Raw genomic sequence first — 26,710 nt, 5'->3', positions numbered from 1 at the left:
AGTAAGATTTACAGAACAGTTTCAATTTAAAACTTTTAACCAGTTATATCCTTTTTATTGATAAAATTAAATTTTATGAAGAATGGAACAAGCTGTAATTTTATAACCAAATTAAGATAAAAATTGATTTTCTAATTACATAAACTACATGAAACAAGGCTGAACCGAGTCTTATCCAACCTTGGTTCTATTGTTACAGGCATCCTTGAAAAACTGGTTAGCTTCAGGAGAAAATAATGCCCCCTCCTCCCCCCAAACATTAAAAAAATATTTAAAAAATTCTGCTACAAAAATATTTATTGGGGTTAGATAAGCTAAATAGAAACAAAGTTAACAATGCTTTAACTTCAGATCCTTTCCTTCCTTTTGGTTGAACTGAGATAAACATCAAATTCAGATGCCCCAAAGGAATGTGGATTTAAAATTTTTGTATAGCATCTTTGGATTTCCAAAATCCTGTGTAAAGGATTTATTTTTGGGTGCATAAATCTTCAAATCAGTTCATCACTTACCTTAAAGTATCAAGCTCATTTGAAATTCTAAAAATCCATTTTACTTGACAACTAAGAATACTAGTTTGCTTCAAAGATAAGTTGAAATTTTGCAAATGAAATCCCTCTCCCTCAAATTTATTTTAGTTTGCTTCTTTCTGTTTTTCATGGGTCAGAGTGGAGGCAGAGAAAAATTTAGGACGCAATTTAGACAAAATTTTAGGACATTTTTATGGTAATAAATAACAAATATCAACACAAAAATTGCTATTTTGAGCATACGCTTGATTTTTGTCAACTTTATTATGAATCTGCATCCGCTCCTCTCTATATAAAATTAAAAAAAATACCCTAAATAAAACAAAACATTTTTGTTTTCGCTGTTCTTAAGTAGTCACTAATTATACATACCATTACAGAATAAATTTTATAATTTACGTGTAATCTTAAAACTTTTTCACTTAAAAAAAATAAATAAATAAAATAAATAAAATTTATGTGTGCACATTTAAAATCTTTTTATCAAGAATTTATTCATGCTCATGACAATATTAATTTACCAGCTTTCTTCGACTTTACAGTTTATATGCAATAGAGTGACAAGTCTTATATGTGACTTTATTCTATACCATTTGTTGCAAAGCTTTAAGATTGCTTTGTTTTCATTGAAAAGTATCAGATAAAATGGATACTTTTAATAAAATAGCTTAAAAGTCAATTGGAAAAGATGATGGAATTTAAAGACGAAACAAATTTTATTTTTGTCCAGATAAATTACAACAGGGTAGTTCTATACACAAAAGATCAGTGCAGTGGAAGATCGGGGATATTTCGATAATTGGGAATCTGGCGCAGTCGTCTCATTTGTGGCGTTAACTTTATTTTAGTAACCCTGCTGATTTATAGTAGCCCTATGTAAATAGATGTTTCCGTTCTCTTTGTTTAGCTTTGCAACGAAAAAATACCTCTCGCGAAGGCGCTGGAGCCAAAAACTGACGCCAATGAAAAAAGATCGCCAGATTCCCAATTATCGAAATATCCCCGGAAGATCTTCATCTTTGGTGGAAAGAACAAATTAGGCAATATATGAAGTTTTAAACGTTTTCGTTCAAAAGATCGGACTGCTATCGGTCGGAGTTGACTTCGTTCACTGATCGGCTGGATTACAGTAACGTGGTGGCTTGGCGACTTTGGCTATAAACAACAGAGTTGCATGATCATTTGTTTACATTTTAAAGCTATTGTTAATGTAATTTATTGTATTTTTTTTGTTTATTTGGCGAAATATTTCAAATTGCAAAGAATTGCTTTTCATTTTTAAATGGTTTTTGTCATTTTAGTTGAAGAATGTGTTTATTTTACAACGAGGGGGGGGGGAGGGATGAGTGATTTTCGCTTATTCAGAGAACAGTTTTTACCTTTATAATTTCTTTTTAACGATATCCAATCAATTATTTTATTCTTTTTCATATGAGGGATGTTGCAACGGGATTTCGCGTTTCTTCTAGATGGGTAGTTAGTTTTTTACACTTAATATTTGAGGACGCTTTTTATCGTTTGACTGTAGCTGAAGGAAAAAACCATCAAGTACGGTGGGAAAAATAGTTAATAAAACAACTGCTTAGTGGGCATTAGATAAATCAAGTTGTAATAAATATACGCATTCTGACACCAAGCAGCTTAAATCATTTTCTTTTCACTTATTTTTTTCAAAACAACGGTTCAAACGTGCAATAGCTTATTGAAATTTTTTAACTTTTCAATCTACAAAGTTTGAACACAACAACGTCTGTCGGGTCTTCTAGATTAGTATAAAATTAAAAGTTTTTCCCATAGTATTTAAAATTTCTCAAAAATGTAAACTAACTAATGAAATATGTTTGCCTAGTGTTTACATTAGGCTAATATATTTCGTTAGCTAGTTAAGGGAAAAAATGGACAGTTAAACTAATATCATTTACTCACAGAGAGAATTAATAACACATGTGTTGTCAAATACAGTGAAATTTTGTTATGATTTTCAAGAACTGCAAATTTTGTTCGTTGTAATGAATTCAAGCAATGTAATGGAAAGAAAATCAGGACTAAAAATTTATTTGTTGCAACTGAAATTTCCTTGTATTGGTATTTGTCGTAACAGAATTTTAAGGTAGTTTAACTCGTAACAGGAGAGGTAAAAAAGTAGGACGTAACAGGGGACGTGAGGTCTCAGAGACTGCTCTATTTACAATTTTTTAAAAAATTGTGTAATTAAGATACATTCCTGTAATTTCTCTTAGATGTTCTTTGAACTTATATTAGCATGAGGAAAAAATATTTTTTGAATTTTGAATTGAAATACACCTTTTCGGAGGAAAGTTTGCTAGAATCTTAAGACTTTTCAAGAAAATCATATGCAGCAGTAAATAACTACTTGTAATAAAAATGAATCTATTATTTTTTGATGATTTCATTTTAGTTCTCCAATATAGACAGGACATTTTAGTACCAGAAAATTGATTATATATCACATTACGGGAAAATTTTGACCATACTTTAACTATTAGTATTTCATGTCGTATTTGGAGGAATAACTAGCCTTCATTTTCCATTGAACATCATTGCGTAACGTTTGTAAACATTTAAAACCAATCTCAACTTTATTTAGAATATTTTGTATCCCTTCCGCATAACGCAGATAAGATAAATGAACCTATATCCGCGGTTCTAACCTTAAAAGCCATGTCTACTACTGTCGAAAATTGTAACACTAAAGGGGAGGTGCAGTCTCACAGACCGCTTCTAAAGAATGCAATGAAATTTGAACTAGATGCACTTGCCTAAAAGATACCGATAAACAGGGGGGGGGGGGGTTCAAGATCCCAAAACAAAAAGCTATAGGGGAAAACCATTCAATCGGACTGAAAACGAAATAGGGGTGATTGGATGAACTTTTGAGTGGTCTGTGAGACCACAAATTTCTTTTTAAGGGTTAATTAACAGAAATTTTTATTAGTTTTATCAATTCATTTTACAAATTTTTAATACAAAATCGACAAGATAAATCCCTCTACCCTCTTCCCTTTCTTTCTCTTTGCATATGAAACTTTTTGAAAGCTATAGAGAAAAAAAAAAGGTTTCTTATTTGGTTCATTTTCACTTACCTTCAAGCAGTCATTTTTAGACTAGAAATGAGCCTATTCTTTTCTAGTCTCCACGTTTTACCTCAAGAAGAAGAAAACCAAAATTAAAAAAGGGTTCAATTTTCGAACCTAGAAATTTAAGAATTTGAAGCTATTTTCAATATAAACTAAATCTGCAGGAAAATTGCCGAAATTTGGCTAGCTCATCTGTTGCCTGCACGAAAGTGTCCATTGCAGAAAACTAATTAAGAACTTACTTGTGGGGTTGTCTAATCTTAAAGGACGGTTGAAACCTGCGCCAGCACCAGTAATAGGTCTTGATCGATCCTGCAAAAAAAAAAAAAAAAAAAAAACTTACTGCACAGTTTAAAATTTTTTTTATCAAAAAGAAAGTCTAAAAACAAGGCATTTTACTATTTTACTTTCCCCCATTGAGTATAATTTGTAAAACATTTTTTGACCTGTACACAAGTCAAATAAAATGGCACATTTGATGCCATATAATAGAACATAAAAACTAGGGATGCACCAGATATCCGGTATCTATCCGGTATCCGGCTGATTTTTTAACTATCCGGAACTATGAGGTATCCGATCCGACAAGCCACTCCGGATCCGGATATCCGACAGTTTTTTGCAGGATATCCGGGCAGTTATTCGGTAAAAATGTGAGAGATATCAGGGGTTGATGTGGGGTTATCCGGTACAAAATGAGGGTTTAATTTTGAATTTACTTTTGCAAAAATTCCAGTTAAAGCTTTCACTCTTTTAATTGCTGCTTTAAATTTTAACTTTTAATAATATATTTAAGATATTAATTAGCATTTTTTAATAATGTGAATCGTTATTTTCTGGAATTAAAGAGAAATTTTAAGTTGATTATTTAAGCGTAAGTTTATTAATTTGTTTTTAAAAAGTGAACGGGTTGAGAATGACTCTTAATACTGTATTTAAGATGTTAATTTGCATCTTTTAAGAGAGTGAATCTTTGTTTTCTGGAATTAAAGTAAAATTTTCAGTTGATTATTTTAGCATAAGTTTATTAATTTGTTAACTGGGTTGCCCACCTAGGGGGGGGGGTGTTTAGGGGTATTTTCTCTTTTTGGGGGGGAGGGGGCTTTCTATTTGGGGGGTATTTATGATTTTTAGGGGGTGGGCCCTTGCTCTTAGGGGGGGGACCCTGTATTTAAGATGCTAATTTGCATCTTTAGAGAAAATGTACCTTTATTTCTGGAATTAAAGTAAAATTTTAAGTTGATTATTTAAGTTTATTTATGATGAAGTTTAAAAAAATTTCTACACGTCATGCAAATCTAATAACAAATACGACTCATTATACAACCTTTAAGATTTCAACTATGAATAATTAAAAGTTTAAACCATGTGTACATTACATACAAAATTAACTTTTGCCGAAAGTTTGTCTCTTTCGAAAAAATCTGTCGAAATAAAACAATATTTTAATGTTTCATTTTATATATACCATATATACTCGCGTATAGGTCGATCTCGCGTATAAGTCGATCCCCCCTTTTTCAGAGAAAAAATCCAGAAAAAATCTAAAACCCGCGTATAAGTCGACCCCCATACTTTCCAAAAACATCGCGAATTATTTTCAAAGAAATTTCAAAATAATGAACACATTTATTTACAAATAAAATAGGAATTAAATAGGAAAACGTTTCTAAAAGCCTTCAAACTCGGATTCCGAGTCGGACGCAAAAAAAAGTTCATTAAAGTCCGCTTCCGTCATCACCGCGTCATCGTATACATCGGCGGCTGCAGAATCGTCAATGATATCAGAGGATGCGTTCGACGAACCTCACCGGTCAACCGGTAAGTAACCAGTTACTAACCGCGGCGTTCTATGATCAACCGGTTACCGCAGCGGTTACCATTCTAAGCAGTTGATTGGTTGATTTGAGCACGTGATCATTAGCTGTCACGTGATGAACTAACCGGTCGCTCCCAGTCGTGCTCGTCGAACGTACTCTCAGTCTGAATGGCGTGACTGTTGACGATAAATATTTTCATACGTTTCACGATATTTGTTAATTGCTGATTTGATCCTTAATAAAGAGGAATAAAATTATCTTTATTTATGTGTATTATTTAGGTTTTTTTAGTTATTATTTTTGAATAAGTTTACTTTTTCACACGATCAACTTATCAGCAACTACCTGTAACCGCACATGGGCATTTCTCGTAGCTTCCCAGCTCTCGTTGATCGGAAATTTTTTTTCGGAAAATTTGACCCGCGTATAAGTTGACTCCCCTTCCTTTGATCTCATTTTTTGGACAAAATTTCTCGACTTATACGCGAGTATGTACGGTAGCACAATTCCTAAATTAAAATATAGAGGCTCTAAAAAAGTACATTTGAATGTACTTAACATGTTTTTAAAGAAATGATATGTGGATGCAGTCTGATTTATTGTTTTGAAACGGCGTTGTAGAAAAATATGCAAACATGCAATGCAATTGAAATGCAGGATATCCGTTGGATTTCCTGTATCCGGCAGGTAAGGGGGCATCGGATATCCGGTATCCGGCAAAATCACTATCCGGTGCATCCCTAATAAAAATAATTTCTTTTTTTTAACCAAATAAGTAAAAAGAAAATCTTAAAAAAGTAAAATAAAATAAAAACATCATTTAATATGAAAACAAAAATATTTCCTGCTTTTATCAAAAAGAAATATTGCTAAATGCAAGAATACATTTTGCCTCTTAAAACAACTAAAATTCCGATCAGAATATACAAAATTGTTTGATGCAAAAATATTCTTAATATTAATTTTTTCTTTCTAATTTGAGCAGTACAATTCTGGCTTTCTCGTGCAGTTTCTGCAGAAGTAAATGATGTCAAGTTAGAATTGTGCCCCTTTAAAACATAATGTGACATGTCATTCGAGTGATATTGCTAAGATATTTTTTTATGGCAGACAAAACTTCAATTTCATTCTCTGTAGTCTGTAGAATACTACAGCAGTAGTTTTTAATACTTTTTATAAACAAAGCAATGCTTCAATATTTACAAGTTTTAATAATTTGCTAACAAATAAAAAAAGTAATTTGAGATGGAATGACTTAATTATCCCTAAACAATTATTTAAGATAAGTTGAAAGCATGAGGATTTACGTGATGTTATGTTAAACCTCAAAATGCTAATTGTAATAAATAAAAATGCTCAACTGATAACTTTTTAATTGAAATAAGGCAAGCACTATGTTCAAATATTTACTTATTTTTGCAACTTAAGTTGTTTCCTTTACCTGTATTTTTAGACGCAAATATACATTCGACATTTAATCTTTCTCCCCCCCCCCCCCGTGATTTTTTATTATCAGCACATACATTTTCTACTGTAAAATAAATTCTTTTTTTAATCCAGTTTTATTTATAAATTTTAAATTTACATTAAAATTTATTTTCGATAAATATTAAGTACCTTAAGATTCTGAAGAAATTAATTGAATAGGGAGGGGCATGCATGTGTGATGGTATGTTTAAAAGATAACTTTTGCACCCTGCAACAAATCTTTAATCCACATCTCAATTTTTACTCCATTTTATGTATAGCCTAAAAAAACATGGTTACCTATGTTATGTAAAATTCTCCTTTACAGAAATCCTTTAGAACTTTAATATTTTGAGCATAATTTTATCTTTTGCACAACAAATGCAACTATATAAAAACCTAATCAATTTTGTTTGTCAGGAAGAAATTTTGTGTGTGTGTGTGTTTTTTTTTTTTTTTTTGAGAAAACAATGTTGAGATTAAAGGGGAAAAAATGTAGAATAATAAACTTGAACCTACATTTCCAACAGTAATTCTATATTCTTTTACTTCATTAGCCATACAGGGAAGATGCTTCTCAGTCAATTCAACATCAAAATAAGGAGCTACAGCATCAGACAGCAAGAAACTGAAATATTGACAGTTGAAAATTCAATTTCTAAGAACATAAAATACTTTTATGTAAGGAAAAGCAAAATAGCTACTAACCAAAGACGTTTTGAATATCCTAAAGCACAATAGACACTATCTTTTTCTTCATGAAATGGGCACCTAGATCAAAAAATAAATAAATAAAATGAAATAAAGCATAAAAACCACTTGAAGTTAATATACTTTTAGTATTAATGTTTAAAAACATATATTTGATGCAAAACAAAATGCAAAAGCTGTTCTATTAAAAATAAAATTTCACTTCAGAAAGTGCAGTTTAGAGTAAACCTTATTTTCAGAAAATATAAAAAATTCAAATTATTTTTCTAATTTTTTAAGCAAAAAAAAAAAATGGTTTTGTGCTGTTTTTGTGTATGCAAGTCAAGTATTTTCAGAATATTTCATGCAATTAATACAATTGAAATAAAATCAGGGGAAAGATGAAAAAAAGTGAACCGTGAAAAGAATTTCCCTCATCAAGGAAATTAAGAAACATTAGTCTATGATAAACATAAAAACTTACTATGAACATAATTTAAGCAAACAAAACTTAATCAGCAAATCAGCATTTAACTTTTTGAAACTCATAAAGAACACAGAACTTCGCTTGAAAATTTTAAATTTATGATTTAAAAAAGGAAAAAAATAATCATTAATTTGCCCCTTCTAATTAAGTATAGTAAGCATCAAAAATGAGAGAAATTTGGTTCTCTTATCAGATACAAATAATCAGATTTTTCAAAATGCATCAAAAGTATAAAAACAAAGAAAAGAATTTATTAAAGTAAATAGATTTAGAATTTTTTTTAACCATTTAACACAATGAATATTATTAGTAATTAACTATAGAATTGCTGAAAATTTGGAGTAAGGAAAAATTTAAAACAGGATCACTTAAATTAGGTACTTTTCAAGAGCAGTGTACTGCATTAGCGAAACGCAATTTTTTTTTCACTTTTTTTCAGAGAATCTTTGATGAAAGACTTCAGGATTTATTCCATTTTGAGCGGTATTTTACAGGAACGTATAAAAAATGCAGAAACAGCTACCAATCTTATGACAACGGCTAGGGATTTTTTCCGATACTTTCCAGAATTCCCCGATTTTTTCTGAATTGCTCAAATTCCTCATAATTCCTGATCTGTGGCCACCCCTAGGTTCTAACGTAAACATTGTTTGATCACTACAAGTAGCATTTTCATCTTTTCCCTCCTCTAAGTTAATTTTTTAAAATTATTCCAGTAACATGTTATACAAATTATGTTTTACGTGTAGACGTTTGTAACACAAAAACATGCTTTTGAAATAATAAAAAAATAAGAGTTCTATGAGGCCAACAACAAAATTTAAGAAATAAAGTTTGTTCACACCTAGTATCAGCATGAAAATCAAAAGTACTTTTTGTCAATAAATCCTCAGCAATGATCACAGACGGCAGAGGTGCACCGGTTGCATTACGTAGTATTAACAACAAGTAAGAAGCATCCCACACATCAAACTCATTCTTCCTTTCTAAAAAGAATTTTAACAAAACATTAAATAAAGCATACTATTTTTTTAATTATTTAAATATTGCATTCAAGAAGGGGGGGGGGGTTGCATATTAAAAAAACAATTCTCACAAATAAAAACAGCTTTTTAAACCCAATTTTTTTTTACTCTTCTCAAATAATGAGCCTCCTCTCTCAAAAGGTGCTGATCATTGAAAGCTCCGTCTATTTTAAGACTTTAACGCAAACAATTTCTCAGGATTTTATACTGTACAAACTTTGGCGAAAGTTTTCTTTCCGGAGCTCAACAGCCAGCAACAAGATTTTGAGTCTTGAAATTTTAATACAAAATAATATTCGTACAAATCACCTTAGGCTCAAAATCTTTAGCAAATTCAGTAAGTGTAACAAAATTAAAAAAAATAATAACATTTGTTTTTTTTAGTCTTGCATAAGCATTTCTTCTACGCCAAAAAGCATTTAAGTAAAAAAAAAAAAATCACTAAGTTCTGTTACAACAAAGTTTTTTTGTTATAACAAACTTCAAGGACCACAAATTTTTGTTTGTTGTAACGAGAATTTCGTTGTAATGGAAAATAAATGAAGACTGAAATTTTATTTTGCTGTAACTGATATTTTGTTGTATTGATATTCGTTGAAACGGGATTTCACTGAACTATGAATACTGTAAAGGCAGCAAGATGAACTGCTAAAGTGAATAGAACAAAATTGTACATTAAGTTATGCTTAATGCAAAGCAATTAAGAAAAATAGCAAAAAAAAAAAAATTGACTAATGTGGATGAAGTTAAACTGCAGTAAAACATGATTTAAATTAACTTTGGAGAACTTTCATAGATTTTAAAAACCCCATAACGCTATACCTCAAATACTAGTGAAACAAATTCACAGGGAAGCATACATATAAATAAATGAATAATTTTATTTGGAAAAACAAAATGTGGTATCACCAGGAAATAATTATAAAATAATATTTAGTTACTTACTAGCTTTATGAGCCAGCCAATCCAAGCACCCTATCGTAACTTCCATTTCACTTGAAAGACAAAAAACTGGAGGGTATTCATCATCCCTGTGAGTTGTAGTGAATTGAAGAATATCATTATATACTGCAACCATATCCCTTTCGGCACCCACTTCACCAAAAACACTAATCTGATGCTTATCTTCACCTAATGGTAGCATAAAAATAAAAAACTTCTAATAAACACAGTTTAAAAGCAATTTGCTTTCTGCAAAAGGCAGAAAATAGGCAGTAATTAAGTGAATGAGCAACATTAACAGAGTTCATTTAAGAACATACATTACAAACAATGGAGTTAGACAAAATTATCTACTTAAATTGCAGATGTAAATACTTCTAAATCGCTCTAAGTTATGGAGGGGATTACATATTGGCATAATAAATGTTTTCACAACCAGTAATTTGAGCTTCATTGAGAGAAAATTAAGAAGTGCAACAAGTAATAACTTTTCTGCATTGGCAAAATGAATATTTATTTCTTTCAAGCATGCATATGAAATAATATTGCAATTTTAAGCCACCTGGATTTCAACAGAACATTTCAAGCCTTTGTTCTGATTTGAAAAATGTTCGAGTTTAAAGATGACCCAAAAATGAGTGTGTTTCTTTTTTAATTGAGAAGGGAAATTTTATTCTATACACTCCTACTCATACTAAAGTTGACAGGTAAAAGCTATAAAAATAGCGAACCTATGGATTAATTATACAATCTTCCAGATATCTTTGATATCTTAAACTATAAATATGCTGTGAATACTCTAGAAATTTTCCTGCATCTTTATAAGAAAGATTGAATGTACACACATATGATTCAATGATTGCCACTTTATGATACAATTCTCAGTTTTTAATTCTTTTAGAATAATAACTGAGGAGGATGCTCAAAAGTTGTTATTCTTTTAGAATAATAACTTTTGAAGTTATTATTCTAAAAGAATAACAACTTTTGAAAAGTTGTTCTTTTGATAAGTTGTTATTCTTTTAGAATAATAACTTCAAAATTCTAAAAGTTGTTATTTTTTTAGAATAACAACTTTTGAAGTATTAGGTAACTGTGGTGTATCGAACTACTGAATGTTTCATCATAACCATAGAGACGTAGGGGAAACAGACTAGCGAACATGAGTAGAAATGTGCTAGTGATGAGCAACAAGCTCCTGCATAGTTAGTTATGTTTTGCTGTATATTGTTCAATGTTCGGTGCTGCTCTTAGTCAAAGTAACTGTCTTTTTTATCGGCATGGATTTCCAACATGTTTCCTATAGCAAGAATTATAAAAATCTAGTAAAGGACTCGAACAGCAGCAATGCAATCATGTTTACGATTTATGCCAATCCGTGTTTATTATTCAATAACCAAATTATTGTCATAAATCAGGAGAAAACAAGATTGTGAGAAGAACATATGTTTTACGGTTATGGAAAACCCATCATCAAAGAAAGGAAAATGTTCTCTCACAGTTGTTTTTCAAATGTTAACTGATTTCAATTTTTTTTTTCAATTCATATTTTTAAAACATAATTTTGAACAAAAAATAAATGTGCTACAAAAATAATATGAAACTCTGTGAAATGTTAAAATAGTTGAAAATTTTTTAGCCAAAATTTGATTGGCAAAACATTATACTGGTACCTCCCTCCCCCTCTTATCAAAGGTATCTGGATTTGACCAATGTAAATTTATGATAACCATAACCAGTGATGCTCTCATCAACTTTTCTGAGGGTATACTCCGAGTAATCCATTACACACAAGATGTGTATGGGACCACATATTAATGCTATGAGATAGCATGAAAATTTCAAAGCTTGAGGGTATATGCTATGTGTCTAAAAAATGTTTGAGAGCATACGGCATATATGAAAAATACTTTGTGGGAACACCACTGACCATAACTTTAAGTGTTTTTATTTAATTTAAAAAAAATAAATTTGATAAAGAGAAACTGATTTTAATAGAACTTAATGTGAAATCTTGCTAATATTACTGCAAAAGACATTTTTTCCCTTTTGTACTAAAGCAGAGGTCAAATTACAGGTTATTTCTATTAACTTTTCCAACTCAACATAATTTTGTCAGTTTAGAAGTTACATTGTTAAGTATAAATTAAAAGGAGTTTCTAACCCCAATTTAAGACTAAGAGCTACAGAACTTAAAAATAAAAACACAGATGAGATCAGTGAATCAACATCTCCCCCCCCCACTCTTTTATAGCTTTCTGTCTAGAAATAAAAATGTTTCCAGTAATGGACTCTATAATAAATGAACGAATACTAACTGCTTTTAGGAAGCAATATAAAATCTTCAAATGCAATTGAATGGGGAAAAAATAGAAAATATTTTTCTCATTCAAGAAAATATAAGATTTTCAAACGCAAAATTAAGCTGAGATTAACAATAAAAGTCGTATTCTTAAAATTTATTCTAAATGGAAAAGTCATAATGGAGGGGGAGGAAACCAAGCTGGCAAATATTGGTAAAACAACTTATCAAATGACATACATTTTTAAAAAAAAGTATTAAAACCATATATGTTTAAAGAATAAACAAACTTACTCAGCTGTTTAGCTTTACCAGCATAACCTATTGGAATGGAACCTAAAGAAGAAACACAAAATATAATAACAGAAGTTTTTCATGTTTAAAATCTATAAATAAATGTGTGTGCATGTTTATGTTGTCTATTGACCACATGAACAGAAGAAAGTAGAAACAGCAACCCCCCCCCCCCATAATACTTGGTTTTAACACATATTGTCAATCTTAATGTATAGTTTTTATATACATATTAGAAAATGTAGCTAAAGTCGTAATCACAAAAATGAACCCTTTAAAAAATTTTGCAAACGAAAATCTTTTTTTTTTTTTTTGAATATAAAGAAAATAACAATTTTGACTGTGAACATGTTTGTTATATAAATTAAAGAAATCTTTAAACATTAGCTCTACTAGGGTTCACAGTAAAGAAAAGAGTTAGGTGTGGTCTCCTACTTTGACCAAAATTTTAAGTGGGATTTTGAAAATTTAAGTTTTGTATAAGGAACTTGATGCTTTTTTTTTTTTTAAATTTCAATGAAATTAGTTGAGCTTATAAGCTTATTTATAAGATAGTTAGACGGGGAGAATTTGTTAATGTTTATTAAGGGTCCCCCCAAAGCAGAACACTTGACAATGTTCTGCAACATAAAATGATTTGATTTTCTGTTGGCATTTCTGTAGAACCTAAACTAAATGAGATTCTCCAAAAATATTTTATATGCTTCCTAAAATGCATAGAAAAAGCAAAGATATAAAATTTTATATAAATCCGAACCTAGGTATCGAATTAGGTTTGTTTGGTTAATTTTACATGGCATGAAGGGGGGAATTAAAATAACGGTAATAAATAAATTACTACAATAATAAGTAAAATGAGTCGAGTTAAGTTAGTGTATAATAAAACACTCCAAAACTTTCTAATTAGTTGAAATATTTTCAGGATGCTTAAGGATTGAAATCTCAAACAAGACGCACAATTTTCGGCGATGGACGTGTTCAATGTTGGCACGTCTCTAAAATATATGTCTATGGAGGAAAATGCAGTGGATGAAGGTCGATTGGGAAAAATAAGGAAAAGAGGAACCAAACAAGCTAGAAAAATCAGAACTTTTTGCAAAATTCTTTCTTGAGTTGGAAGATATTTGTAGAAAATCTGCAGTTTCTGCAGAAAACTTGTTTGAGTTTTCCTCTCACATTTGAACAGAATTGTTCTGCAGCTTAGGCATTCTGTTCTGCGACGTTGTTCTGCGACGTTCGTCGCAAATTTAGTAGTATTCTGCTTTGGCGCTAAGGGGTTCTGTCTCTTGATTGCTTTGCTCGTCAACCCTCGTTTGCACCTGTGGTGACAATTGATGATATTATTCTTTTTCATTTCTTTAATTTTTTTTTTCTTGCTCAGAACATCCTCAGGTCTGGATGAACAGCCCTAAGGTTTAGAGGGGAGTGAGTTTACGGAATGGTTTTCCATGGATGTCCTGTATCCAACGGTACCAGTGTTGACCAGGTAGACATTGCCAGTCCGGAGGAAAACAGGGTTACAGTCACACACAGCCTACAGCAGGTGACAACTGATGATTTTGATGTATTTACTCCAAGATGTCTGGACCCTTAAGGTTTAAAGGGCTGAGATATGGTGGAAAGGCTTCTTCTAGATGTCCTGGGTCCAACGGTACCAGTGTTGACCTGGTAGACATTGCTTGTCTGGAAAAGACAGGGTCATAGGCACACACGTAAACAGAAGGACAAAGAAATAATACAGACTAAAGGGCTTTGCTCGCCAACCCACTTCGCCACTTGCAGTGGCTCAATACATCAGGTGAAAATTGATGATATCAATGTTTTTTACCCCTAGATATCCGGACCCTTAAGGTTTAGAGGTGTGAGGCAGGACGGGATAGCTTTCCCTGAATGCCTTGCATCCAATGGTACCGTATTGACCTCGTAGACATTGTCAGCCCAGAGGTGATAGGGTTACAATCCAATTTTAATCAATATTTTTGCAAAAATTCTCTTATATGAGGGTGAAAAAATGATTGCAGATTAATATTAAATGTCCATAGAAGCCCCTGAATTTTCTGCATCAGAGAAAACTTGTTTCAATGTTCTAAGGTAATTAGAACATGAATTAGAATATTTTAAAACTAATTTCATGCTAATATGTAGATAAGCCTTCAACTGAAAATTCATTGTCGATCACAGTCATTGTTGAACAATGGCTTTTATACATTTGTTAATGGTTTTAATGCTTTTACACCTGGAATTTGGGCAGATTATCTTCTGTCCTGCATCCAATGGTACTAGTATTGACCAGGTAGACACGTCCAGTCTGGAGCAGATAGAGTTAAAGACACACAGAGAGACGCACACAGAAATTAACAGTATAGATACTCTTATTTTGATTCTCACTGTTTACCAAAGTATGAATGAAGTATTTCAGAGCAAGAAGGTAATTGTCAAACATAAAAAGTGAACATACTTATGTGTTTATCCTATTTTTCCTTATAATAAGTTTGTCACTTTCATTTTCCTAAGTTGCTCTTGTGCAGATCTGAACCATACTAACAGCTTGCTAACTTTGTCACTAATTGGCTCTTGTATGAAGCACGCTCTAAGATGCTTGGGAGCAATGCTGATGTAGCTTGTTGCTATGCATCCTAGTTTGAGCAAGAGTTTCGAGCTGACCAATGGGAAATGGACATGCTGCTTAGGTGCTGTATAGTAGTAGTAGGCGTTGGTTGAAGTAAAATGTTCAGAAGTGTTCAGATACTAAGTCATCATGCTAAAAATCAGAACGATCGCGAGTGTTGAATCTAGCTGATGAGAAGTGATCTGTTTGATGATGCCTGTGGGCATTTTAGCCATTGTTCTGCATTGTTAAACACTGTTGTTAAAATTTTATTTTAGACTACAGCTGAAATAAGTATAGAATGGTTGAGTGGCTGAAATGGGTGTGTATCATTGTTATCAATAGGTTGGAATCAGATAAATATGTTGTTTTGTATGTTGTTTTAACTGGTATAAGAACATCTCCAGTGTTTGTCAGATGTTATTAGTTTTGGTGCAGTAAGGAATTAGTAATATTTCAGTTTAAGTTTGTTATATCTGCTTGCTATAGTCCAAAGAAATGTGTTTGGTTTTAGGTCAGTGACTCTATTAATTAGTGAAACAAAAAATTACTTAGTTTTCCAGATTAGTTTACACAGAAATATATTTTACACAAAATAAAATGAGATGCTGTTTATAGAAAATATTTTCAGTAAAATTACCTGGATGTAAAATTTTATGATATTCTCTGTGAATTCCATGTTGAATGGAGTATTCTATCAAGCCTACTTCTATAGGTATGTAAGTTTCTGTTTCTTGATGATGGCATAAAATATTAAAGGAAAGAAAGTAAATAACCTTTCTGGAAGTTATTTCTGAAAATAAATGAATAACTAAATAAATAAAATTAATTAAAATAAGCCATTGTTTATACATGTATATATATATATATATATATACATACATACATACATACATACATACATATATATATATATTACTGCAAAAGATGTGTTACTTCTGGTTGGTAAACGTCGGCCAGTAAATGACGACATTTCCCAATTTCAGTCTTTCAAAGTAATATATCTTTACTAATATTATAAAGAGAGAGGGCGGATTTTTGTGTGTTGATATGTTCGAGGTAATCTCCAGAACCACTGCACCCCAGTAGCAGATATTTTGTAGCCAGTCTGCGACACTATTTTTGGTAGTTAAAAATAATCTGCAGCATTATTATTAGTTTTATTTTAAGTTTTCATAAAATACACAAGTCCTATGTGAAGGCCAAGACTTGGACAATTTTCCAACTGGCCAGTGGCCACTAGACCCAAAAAACTTAGTGGCCACCACTGTCGCTGAGTTTTAAAACAATAGGGGGGGGGAGGCAGCAGCTTTCACTACTTTCATAAAAATAAATAGAACGCTACACACTATGAAAACCAATTATTCAAGATATATTAATTTTAATATGGAAAATTTGTGTTGAAATAAGTTTTTAAATTTTTTAAATTAGTAAATGAGAAGTTTGCAGGAAACTGCATTTCAGATGAAATATTTAGCTTATAGCAAAGCCTTCAAATAAATGAGGATCAAACACAACTGTGCAGATAATTTGCATTTTTCAAAAAAATATTTTATAAAAAGAAAAAAAAACATGATTTATTGAACACTTTATGTTATCTTCAATAGTTTGTGTTGAGGTAAACATCCAATTCTGTTTTTGGAAACTTAGGTAAGTAATAGTATCGTTTATTTCCATCTTGCGAATGACCAAACTTGGCCTCTACGCGAAAAATTCATGGTTATAAATAGATATTTGAATTTGTTACATAAAAGTAGTAAAAAATTCAAAATCCTTAAAAACTACAATTTAAGTGAAATAGTCAGTTTTTAGCACATTAGCCTCTAAAGCAATGAAGAAAAGATAATATTCTGAAGATAAAATTTTGCAATTTTAAAAACAATAATTAAGAATTACCAAAAAAAAAGGCACATTTTGCATAATTTTCAACAATTTGCATTGCAATAAACATCCAATTCCGTTTTTGAAAACGTAGGCACTTCATAAGTCTTGCGTACCAACATCTTAAGAATGACCAAACATGGCGACTACGCTAAAAATTAAGATATAAATTTCTGAATTTGTTGCAAAAAAATATTTTCAAAATAAAAATCCTCATGAGACTAAACTTTAGTTGAAGTTTTAGCCCCCCCCCCCCCACACTTTTGCGTCTAAAGCAATGAGGATAAGGTGTAATTTTCACATAAAACTTTTCATTTCTCAAGAAAATTATTTAAAAAAAAAAAAACGATTTGCTGTACATTTTAAGTTATTTTCATTTCTCAACAGAAAAATAAAACATAGAATTCATCTTTGTTTTTGAAAACTTTTGCACTTTTCTACTTCGATTTTGTGAATGACCAAATATGGCGACTATGTTTCTAGCTGAAATGCTGAACCATCCATCGCTCAAAAAGTGATCTCCAAACGATCTTTTCCAAGTTGTATTTCTTTTCTTTTTTCTTTTATTTATTTATTTTTTCTTTCTTTCTTTTTGTTCTTCGGTAAAATTATCTGCAGGCCGCCGAAAAATCTGCGACGCATGTCTCTCCTCTCGACGCATGTCTCTCCTCTCGCAGTTTCTGCTACCGGGCACTGCACCTATTTGAAAAATTCTTTCACTATATGAAAGGTGCTTTCTTACTGAGTGACATAGGCTATAATTCGAATAAATCTGATAAACAGTTCTTTTTTTATTCAAATTTAGGCCCAAATTTCACGTAAATTGGCTATTATTGGCTATTAAAGAGGGGAAAAAATTGCTTGCGTAGATTAATATTATATATCGTTAAAAAGGGTAGAATTTTCTGCGTTCTAAACAATTTATTTCAATGCTCTAACTTAATTACGGCGGGAGTAATTTGTGTTTTTAGCTCGAACTTTTTTAGGCTTAGCTGAAATTTAGGCACTACTTTCTTCATTAAATCTATCAGTAAAAAGTGCAGGAATTGTCCCACAGTTTTCTTTTTGACAGCATTGGAAAAAGCGAGATTTTTTACTCCAGATCTCTTTCGACCTTTGGTAGAAAAAATTGGCTTCTATCTTCAAAGGAAAAAAAGTTACAAGCGTTTTTAAATTAATTTCGAAATATGTCATTTGGGTTCAGGTCTTCAGGTTGTCAACCATTTTATTTCGTGTTTCCATGGTTACGCTTTTAAAATCCATCTTTCGCATTTTAATTTCTTAAAAGTATTTTAATATCTGTCGTCATTGTTTGGAAGGATAATTTTGCGTGATGTTTTTTTTCTTATATTTAAGTTTTTCTTGAAGTTATTAAGTTATTCTTTTAACTGTTGAATATATGTCACTTGAGACAATTTTTGTTCTCAAGGGAGACCGGGTAAAGCCGGGCAACGCAGTTCCTAATATATAAAGACTAGCAAAAATACCCGGCGTTGCCTGGGTCAGTAATAATTATGAGAAAAAATCGTTACTTGCTTTTGTTTTCTGGTTTAAGTGAAAGAATTTAAAACACATCTTTTTGATGTGATTAAAAATCGAGTTTCTTCCTTACCCATAAAAGTAAAATAGCAATAAGTATAAAGAACAAAATAGTATTGATTTTGAAACGAAAGCACTATATTTAAGCATATACAAATTTCCAAAACATGAAATTATTCTTCTCATGTTTAAAAAGATTAATCTGTTGATCCTTTTTTTTTTATTTACATGGAGTCTAAAACATTTTCTGTATTGCTATTGAAGTTGCTCGTAATCCCCTTATACTTGCTTTAGTTATTTTGGGAAATTTCAATCATTGTGGGTCCTTGGTGCGATTTTACTGAATTTGCGGGAATCGTTTTGGGATACCTTCGATGATGCTCCCTCCTTCTTTCCTTACTTTGTAAAACGATATGATGTTAATTTTCGTTACAAAGATATTATCGCCAGGTGCTGAGATACTTTTGGTCACCATAAAATGGTGCTAAAGAGTTTCATTCGAAATGTTTCCAAAATAAGTAGTAAAATTTGGCGATTGTTTGAAATTGTGCAAAAAGGAAAATTAATGGAAGTTTTTGTGCTGTTTATGGATTTGCCTAATTTAGTTGCTGGATTATTTAACACAGTAAAGAAAGTTTTTTTAAAGATTCTTTGATTGGCGATATTTTGTTTACATGGTGAAAGCTGAGAAACATTATGACGTAATCTTCGGCTTCAAAAACAGCGACGTTGAAAAAAACTGCCAAATGCATCAGCTACGGAAATCTTTCTGCAATAATTTTGGCGATCTGCTGGTTGAATGAATAATGAGTAAGTGTTCAATCAGCATAAATAATAATAAAAATCATTAATTACATTAAAGTTCCGTTTAAATGGAAAATGATCAGCCAAATCATATATTATTTGCCAATAATGTGCAAAAATCTTACTTCAAGATTTGACTTCAGAAAAGCCTTGAACAGTCACGAAAAGCAAAGATAGTCAACAATACAACAATTGTCGCTATCGACAGGGAGTTGAGATGATACACTAAATACTGTATTGAGTTTAGGAAAGCCTTCGTACATGGATCTAAAAAGCTCATAACTCGTTTTTTATTCTACTTAGAAATTTCGAACAGGTGCCATCTTCAGCAGAAAAATCAGAGCTTTTGATGGACATATAATGTAAATATGTGCAAGTATTTTTTCATCCCAATATTAGAGAATTTATACAAAAATTGTGTTTTATTGCCCCCCTAAGGGGGTTTTGCCCCCCATAACGGGACGAAAACTACCCTATGTGTTATTCTGATGCATAAGCTATATTATTGTAAAGTTTCATCAAAATCCGTGCAGTAGTTTTTGCGTGAAAGAGTAACAAACATCCATACATCCATCCATACATCCATACATCCATACAGACAAACTTTCGCATATATAATAGTAGTAAGATTTGAAAGCTACTGTTTATGTGATTTTATACTTTTTTGTTTGTTTCGCGAAACATTTATTATTTCCAAAGGAAAAACATCCACTTCACTCGCAAAAGGACTGGGTTCTGGTAGCGTAGTCGCTAGGCAAGTTAGGTGCTGAGCAGTTCAGTCTAGGATTATTGTTTTAAGGCAACCGTTAATGTAAGTCATTGTTTTGGCGATTTGTTTTGAAAGAAAAGGAACTTTTGATTTGTTTTTATCCGAGTGAAATGTACGACATTTTCTTCTTTTTTTCTGACGATAATTTTTGAATGTTCCAGGGGATGTGTTTTTTTTTTGTTAGACGGATGGATTATGATAGCGTGGTTGCTGGGCAAGTTTGGAGATAAACAATAGAGCTGCGGAATTATTTTTACATTTGAAAAATATTATTTGATGCCTGTTTTTGTTTATTTGGTGAAACATTTTAAATTGCAGTAAAAACCGCTTCACTCGCTAAATAGAGTTTTAAAGCAACTGTAAATCTAATTTAATCATTTGAAAAAAAGTTTTAAATTCCAAAGAAACTTAATTTTTTTTTTTTTTTTGAAAAGGTGTGTACACATTTTATACAAAGAAAAACGATCATTTCACATCAGAGGGGGAGGGGACGTCAATTTTTTTTTAATTCAACGGACTTCCATTAAATTTTTAGCACGGGCATCGCTGTGCGGGTACTGCTAGTATATGTATATATACACACACACATATATATACATATATATATATATATACACACACCAGGGCTCCCAATACATTTTAGTTTTAGAAAAGGGTAAAAGAGGACCATTTTCAATCAAAAAGAGGACTAAAGAGGACCTTGGGAGGACCATTCATTTAAGCCCAAGGAAGCACCAAAAGGCAAATTAGCTGCCTGCTGCTAAATTGGTAAAGATAATTCGTTAATTAACCACAATAATGAGATTTTTAATGATACAATTCCTTTATCACCTTTTGCACAACTGATCATTTTATCCATTGAATAATAATATTATTTACACAAACATTTGGATGGGGGGGGGGGGAGAGGCACTTAGCTCAGCACTTAAGGCTACCTCCTTAGTACTAAATAGGCGTAATGATACATTTTGAATTGAACCAGGGATGCTGGTAGTCTCACTGAAGGATAGATTAAGCTGTTCTTTAGTTTAAAATTATTTTGGTGTTTTTCTGTCTGCGTTATATCCCTTCTTAACCGATATGAATCTATCACACACCAAATAGATCTACTGTATTGAAAGTTTTCTTAAAAATGTCTCAAATGCTCAATCACAAAGAGAAGCAAATCACATGAGGCTTCGTTTTGCAATTTTCATAATCAAAGTTTATTTTCAAGAATCATAAAGCTTATATCAAAAAAAAAAAAAAAAAAAAAAAAATGCTCCATAATTGCATTGCCATGAGTGCTTTGAACTTTTATGGGGGAAAAAAAATTCCCCCCTTTAGCAGGCATTATGATAATGAAATGATGTATACAAATTTAACTTCATAAAATTACAGTTGGCTCTCTGTTTACAGGGGTCTGGCCAGAGGATATTTGGGTCCGTTAACGGACCCTTCACAAAAATCCGATCAACCAAAACGGACCTTTCACAAAATCCCGATCAAACAAAACGGACTTTTCACAAAATCCCGATCAAACAAAACGGACCTTTCACAAAATTCTGATAAACAAGATCAGATGTCAAATTGTTTATTGAAAGAGCAAATCTGAAAACAAAATAACGCATAATTCTGTGTATAAACCGATAATTTTTGGAACCTTTTTTTAAGTCAAGTTAGAGGGATCAGCTTATACAAAATCGGCTACTTTTGAAAAAAAAAAAAAAAAAAAAATCGGCACTCTTGGGATGCTCCTGCAAGCGATAAATAATTGCTACTGCCAAATATATATAATGGTTGTTTGTTTTATCACAGCTAATTAGCAGCGGTGTTTTTGTTAACTTTTCTGAAAAGGCATTGGTAAGCACTTTTCTCCGCTCATGATTTAATAAACAATAATAATATATATCTGCGAAATGAACTTAGAACTGCAAAGGGATAGTAAAGGTGAGGAAAAAATATGATCGCTTCAGATAGTGTTACCAACTTCAAAATTATCACCACTTAGCGTCTGGCGTTGAACCTTTATAATGACTTGATTAGAAAATATTCTCATCATTTTGCCAGCTTGTCAATATTTGCGTTTTTACGGGTGCGGTGCGATGTTTAATTGTTATTTTGGGAGAAAATTATATGGGTTTTGATTTTTCGATGCTAACACAAGGATGATTAACTTTAAGTAAACTCTTTTAATTACCTTTTTTTTTTCTTTCGATGTCTACATTTTGAAAAATGCAATCTTTTAACATCCGATATGAGAATCATATTTTGTTCTTTTTTCAAGCTAACTTAGCTTTATTAGGATTCAAATAAATGAAAAGTCTCTTTATTTCTGTTAGAACTCTCATTTCAAGTTTTTAAAGCAAAATTCCATTTTCTGTTATGAGTCAAAAATTAAAATGCTAAATAGATGGTTGATTTTATTTTATTTTTTGGGTCAACTGTGTCCACAGATATTAATGATATGTTTATCATAGGACTCTAAAATGCAATTTTAAAATAATTTTATCAAAAATATTTCTTTTACAAGCCATTTTTATACTTTTGATGCCTTCACTTTGAGAATTGCGATCTCTTTGCATCCGCTATGAAAATCTGATTTTTCGAATTTTTAATGATTATTACGCTTTGTTAAGAGGTAAACAATTGAAATATCTTTTTATTTTTGTTTAAATCACGGAATTTATAAGTTTTAAACGAAATTCTGTGCTTCTTAAGAGTGTCTTGGGTCAAAAAGTTGAATGCTGAACCCTATTCTGAATTTTATTTTATTTATTTATATTTTTGTAACAATTATTTTAAGTACTGTACAGAAATATATCTAGTATAATTTAACATAACGTAGAATGGTAGATAAATATTGATACTTGAAAGAGCGATCCCCCCCCCCCCCGCCAAATATTAGTAAAAAAAATCCAGAATGATTTTCTCGACGTAGAAGAGGAAAACACTCAACTTTAAGTTTAATTGATGCAGTTTGTGCCATCTCTTAAATTCTAAAATTTCGTTTTAACAAAAAGAATTTTTTTTTTTTTTTGCGAAATTTTTTGACTTTTCACAAAATTAATTCCTTTTTCACAAAATTATTTGATTTTTCACAAAAAACAGACCCTGTGAAAAATCCTGGACAGACCCCTGGTTTAACGACGGCTTTTCACGATCCCAGATGGTCCACTATAGTGTTAGACATTCTATTTAAGAACGCTTTCTGCTTAAGGACGATTTTTTGTGGTCCCTTGAAATCTGTTAAACAGAGAGCCTACTGTATATAATTCAACTGTGTTTCAAATACAAAAGCTATTTTAAGATGTTATGTACTCAATTGTTTAACTTAAATACCCCACTCCCAAAAAGAAAAAAAAACCACGAAAATAAGCTAATAATAATCAAAATTAAGTTTGCAAAACTAAATAAGCTTGAATTAAACAACACAAAAATTATTAATTTTTTAGTTATTTAAATAAAAATTAAATCAAGTTAATCTAACGTAGCATGTCAAAATGACTTCTAATTGCTATAAATATAAAAATATTTATAAGAATCAAAACGAATGAAAGCTCAGAGAAGCAAATTTTCACGAACCAAGTTCAATGTTGGCATGTTTCCCATAAAATAAATCTATTTATTTTCTACTAAATTAAACATAAAACATGCTAATCTAAGGTGGCATATAAGAAAAAAACATTCGATTGGGAAAAATATTTTAATGTTTACAAGATGCAAAAGGATTGAAATTTCAAACGCGTGAAGCAATTTTCCGCGAAGTCCAAATAAGCTCAATGTTGTTATGGCTTCCAAAATATTTCCTTCGTCAATTATTGAAATTAAACGAAAAATAAGCTAAACTAAGGTAGCATATGTCAAAATACCTTCCAATTGTGGAAAACATCAAAATATTTACAAGATGCAAAAGGATTGAAATTTCAAATGCGAGAAGCATTTTTCCGCGAAGTTCGACTAAGTTCAATGTTGTCGTAGTTACCAAAATATTTCCTTCGTCAATTATTGAAATTAAACGAAAAATAAGCTAAACTAAGGTAGCATATATTAAAACAACTTCCAATTGTGGAAAACATAACCATATTTACAAGATGCAAAAGTATTTAAATTTCAAACGCGAGAAGCATTTTTCCGCGAAGTTCGAGTAAGTCTAATGTCGAAGTCCGAGTAAGCTTTCCAAAATAATTCCTTCGTTGATTATTGAAATTAAACGAAAAATAAGCTAAGCTAAGGCAGCACAATCCAATGATTTTTGAAAGAATTCAAGCAATAAACTTTTCGCACTTTTTCAAGGTTTTCAAGCACTTGGAAATGACCTTTTTTTCCCCAAAGAACTTTTCAAGGTTTTTCATGGGCGTACAAACCTTGTTTAACACACGCTGCGGCGGCGTGTTTGAGTGTACAATAGCTTTTAACGAAATGAAAAAGTTTAAAATCTGATATTTAAGTAAAAACAATATAAAAGCGGACTAATCGGACCAAACTGTCAAAAAGCGGACTTTACCATAAAAAACGGACTTTGGTGGGAAAAGCAGACCATTTGGGAGCCCTGCACACACATATATATACATATATATATGTAGTTTTTTTCTGGTTAAAAACTGTATGCTGTGTAGAAATTTATTAGCAAAAAAGAGAACACTCTAGTGCAAGTGTGGACACACTTACTTCTCATGAGAGGAAGGGCAGAAGGCCCTTATGTTCTTATAGAAACATAAGCATATTTTAGGCAGATGGCTTTCTTCGTCAGTTGTTTGTGTACGTAATACATTGTGATACAATTTCATTTGCTTAAATTAAAACATGTAAAAAGTAAGTTAGTGAAGTAGTTATTAGAGTTGGGGTGAAATGCTTTTTTACTATATATACTATAAATTACTATACACACTATATGCTTAGTTGGTGGGGGTGTGGGATCGCCATTTGCTGAAATATGTTTTCCATTAATGATAGAGATTAAAATGTAATATAAATCTGATTGAAATCACAAACACTGATTCGACAAAGTATTTTTGAACAGAAAATTCTCATCCATTTAATATATATATATATATATATATATATATATATATATATATATATATAAAAAGGTTTTTCCCCTCAACCTCAAAATGAAAAATTTTGCAAAAAAATGATTACAAACAATTAGGAACTCAATGTCTTATGCATTGTTATTAAGTGTTTAATAAACTTAAATGTATGCTGTACATTTGAAATACAAGCACTTGCGTTGTATTTTTTATAAAGCTATTCCTTTGTTTTGTCACAAAAAATATAAAAATTACGATTAAAATTCATTAAATTTAAGTCCTTGGTAAAGAATTATAAAATTTGGCTAATTTTTTGGATAGCAGTTTGAAATATAGCATAGGCCCTGCTTGTGTGTGTGTGTGTGTGTGCGTGTGTGTGTGTGTGTGTGCAAGCCAATAAATGCAAAAAACATTAGAGCTACCTTTGAACTGCTCAGTTGTAAAAGTATCAGCATTACAGAACCTCTGAATTCCTTGGACCATTGCATTTAACTTTTGTTCTTCTTCTTCTTTTTCCCTCATGTTATCCTGAAAAGAATAATAGATAAGAAACATTTAACATCATATATTTATTTTAAACGTAGAATTCAGTCTGATTTGACCATTTTTATCTGCTAAATTTTTTTTCTTAAATCACCCCCCCCCTCCCCCTCCCTCCACCTGAAAATTAAAAATTTTAATTAATGGCCAATGCACACATTTAAATCAATCGCTATTTTAGTAGTCAGCATTAATAACCCACCTTTTTTGAATTCAACACAAGGGAATTTCAAGGCACTATGTCGAAAGGTAGGAATGAAGAAGTCCTAGCAAATGAGGCGCTTTGCTAGTAAGTGTACATATTTGCACAAATTGGGAAAAGAAAAATTAGTATTAACAGTGGTCGACCAAGGTTTTTATTTTTAAGTCCACATTTTGTGGGTGTGTGGGAGGGGGACGGGGGGGGGGGGGGTGCTTTTGTGAACTTACTTTATTCTTGTGGAGAAAAAAAAACTATTTTTAGGTATTTTGCTTCTTTTGTAAAAAAAAAAAATCTTGTCATAACATAATGAGAATTTTTAGCAATTATTTTTCTTATCTGAAATCTTTTTGGGGACAACAGCTTTTGCTAAAAATGACTTGGACGCTGAATTATTTTTTAAAAATACCAATGTCTAGGAACATGTGCTCGTGTTGGGTAGAGTAGCCAATAGACGACACCTCGCTTCCCTACAGCTATCCCCGACAAACCAGTCACTCCCCGACTGGGGGGGGGGGTGTCCGTGCGACAGTGAAGTCGCTCAGTCTATTTTGGAAACTCTGACCAATGAGCAAGTCATATCATGCAGGAGCATAGTCCGTTTTTCACGCTTGTGGTAACTTTTTATCAGCCTAGTGAAGGTATCTTTGGACTCTTTATGGCTATTATCAACATTAGCGTCATTGTTATGATGAAACAAATC

The 26,710-nt window shown here is 31.5% G+C and overlaps 1 protein-coding gene across 1 annotated transcript in view; it reads right to left on the bottom strand.

Annotated features, from left to right (window-relative positions):
* Nucleotides 1–26,710, bottom strand: part of LOC129227596 (protein maelstrom homolog) — a 44,375-nt gene that overhangs the window by 4,718 nt on the left and 12,947 nt on the right. Inside the window, exons 3-10 of the mRNA XM_054862178.1 lie at nt 25,691–25,796; nt 15,904–16,056; nt 12,656–12,697; nt 10,063–10,248; nt 8,937–9,078; nt 7,624–7,686; nt 7,435–7,543; nt 3,871–3,940 (exon numbers count right to left, since the gene is read on the bottom strand). Of these exons, the coding sequence (XP_054718153.1) occupies nt 3,871–3,940; nt 7,435–7,543; nt 7,624–7,686; nt 8,937–9,078; nt 10,063–10,248; nt 12,656–12,697; nt 15,904–16,056; nt 25,691–25,796 (871 nt within the window). The remainder of the gene's footprint in view (nt 1–3,870; nt 3,941–7,434; nt 7,544–7,623; nt 7,687–8,936; nt 9,079–10,062; nt 10,249–12,655; nt 12,698–15,903; nt 16,057–25,690; nt 25,797–26,710) is intronic.

The sequence above is a fragment of the Uloborus diversus genome, chromosome 8 (assembly GCF_026930045.1).
Source record: "Uloborus diversus isolate 005 chromosome 8, Udiv.v.3.1, whole genome shotgun sequence".
Lineage (NCBI taxonomy): Eukaryota > Metazoa > Arthropoda > Arachnida > Araneae > Uloboridae > Uloborus > Uloborus diversus.
The sequence above is the reverse complement of the archived record's forward strand: the minus strand, read 5'-3'. Positions and strand labels throughout refer to the sequence as shown.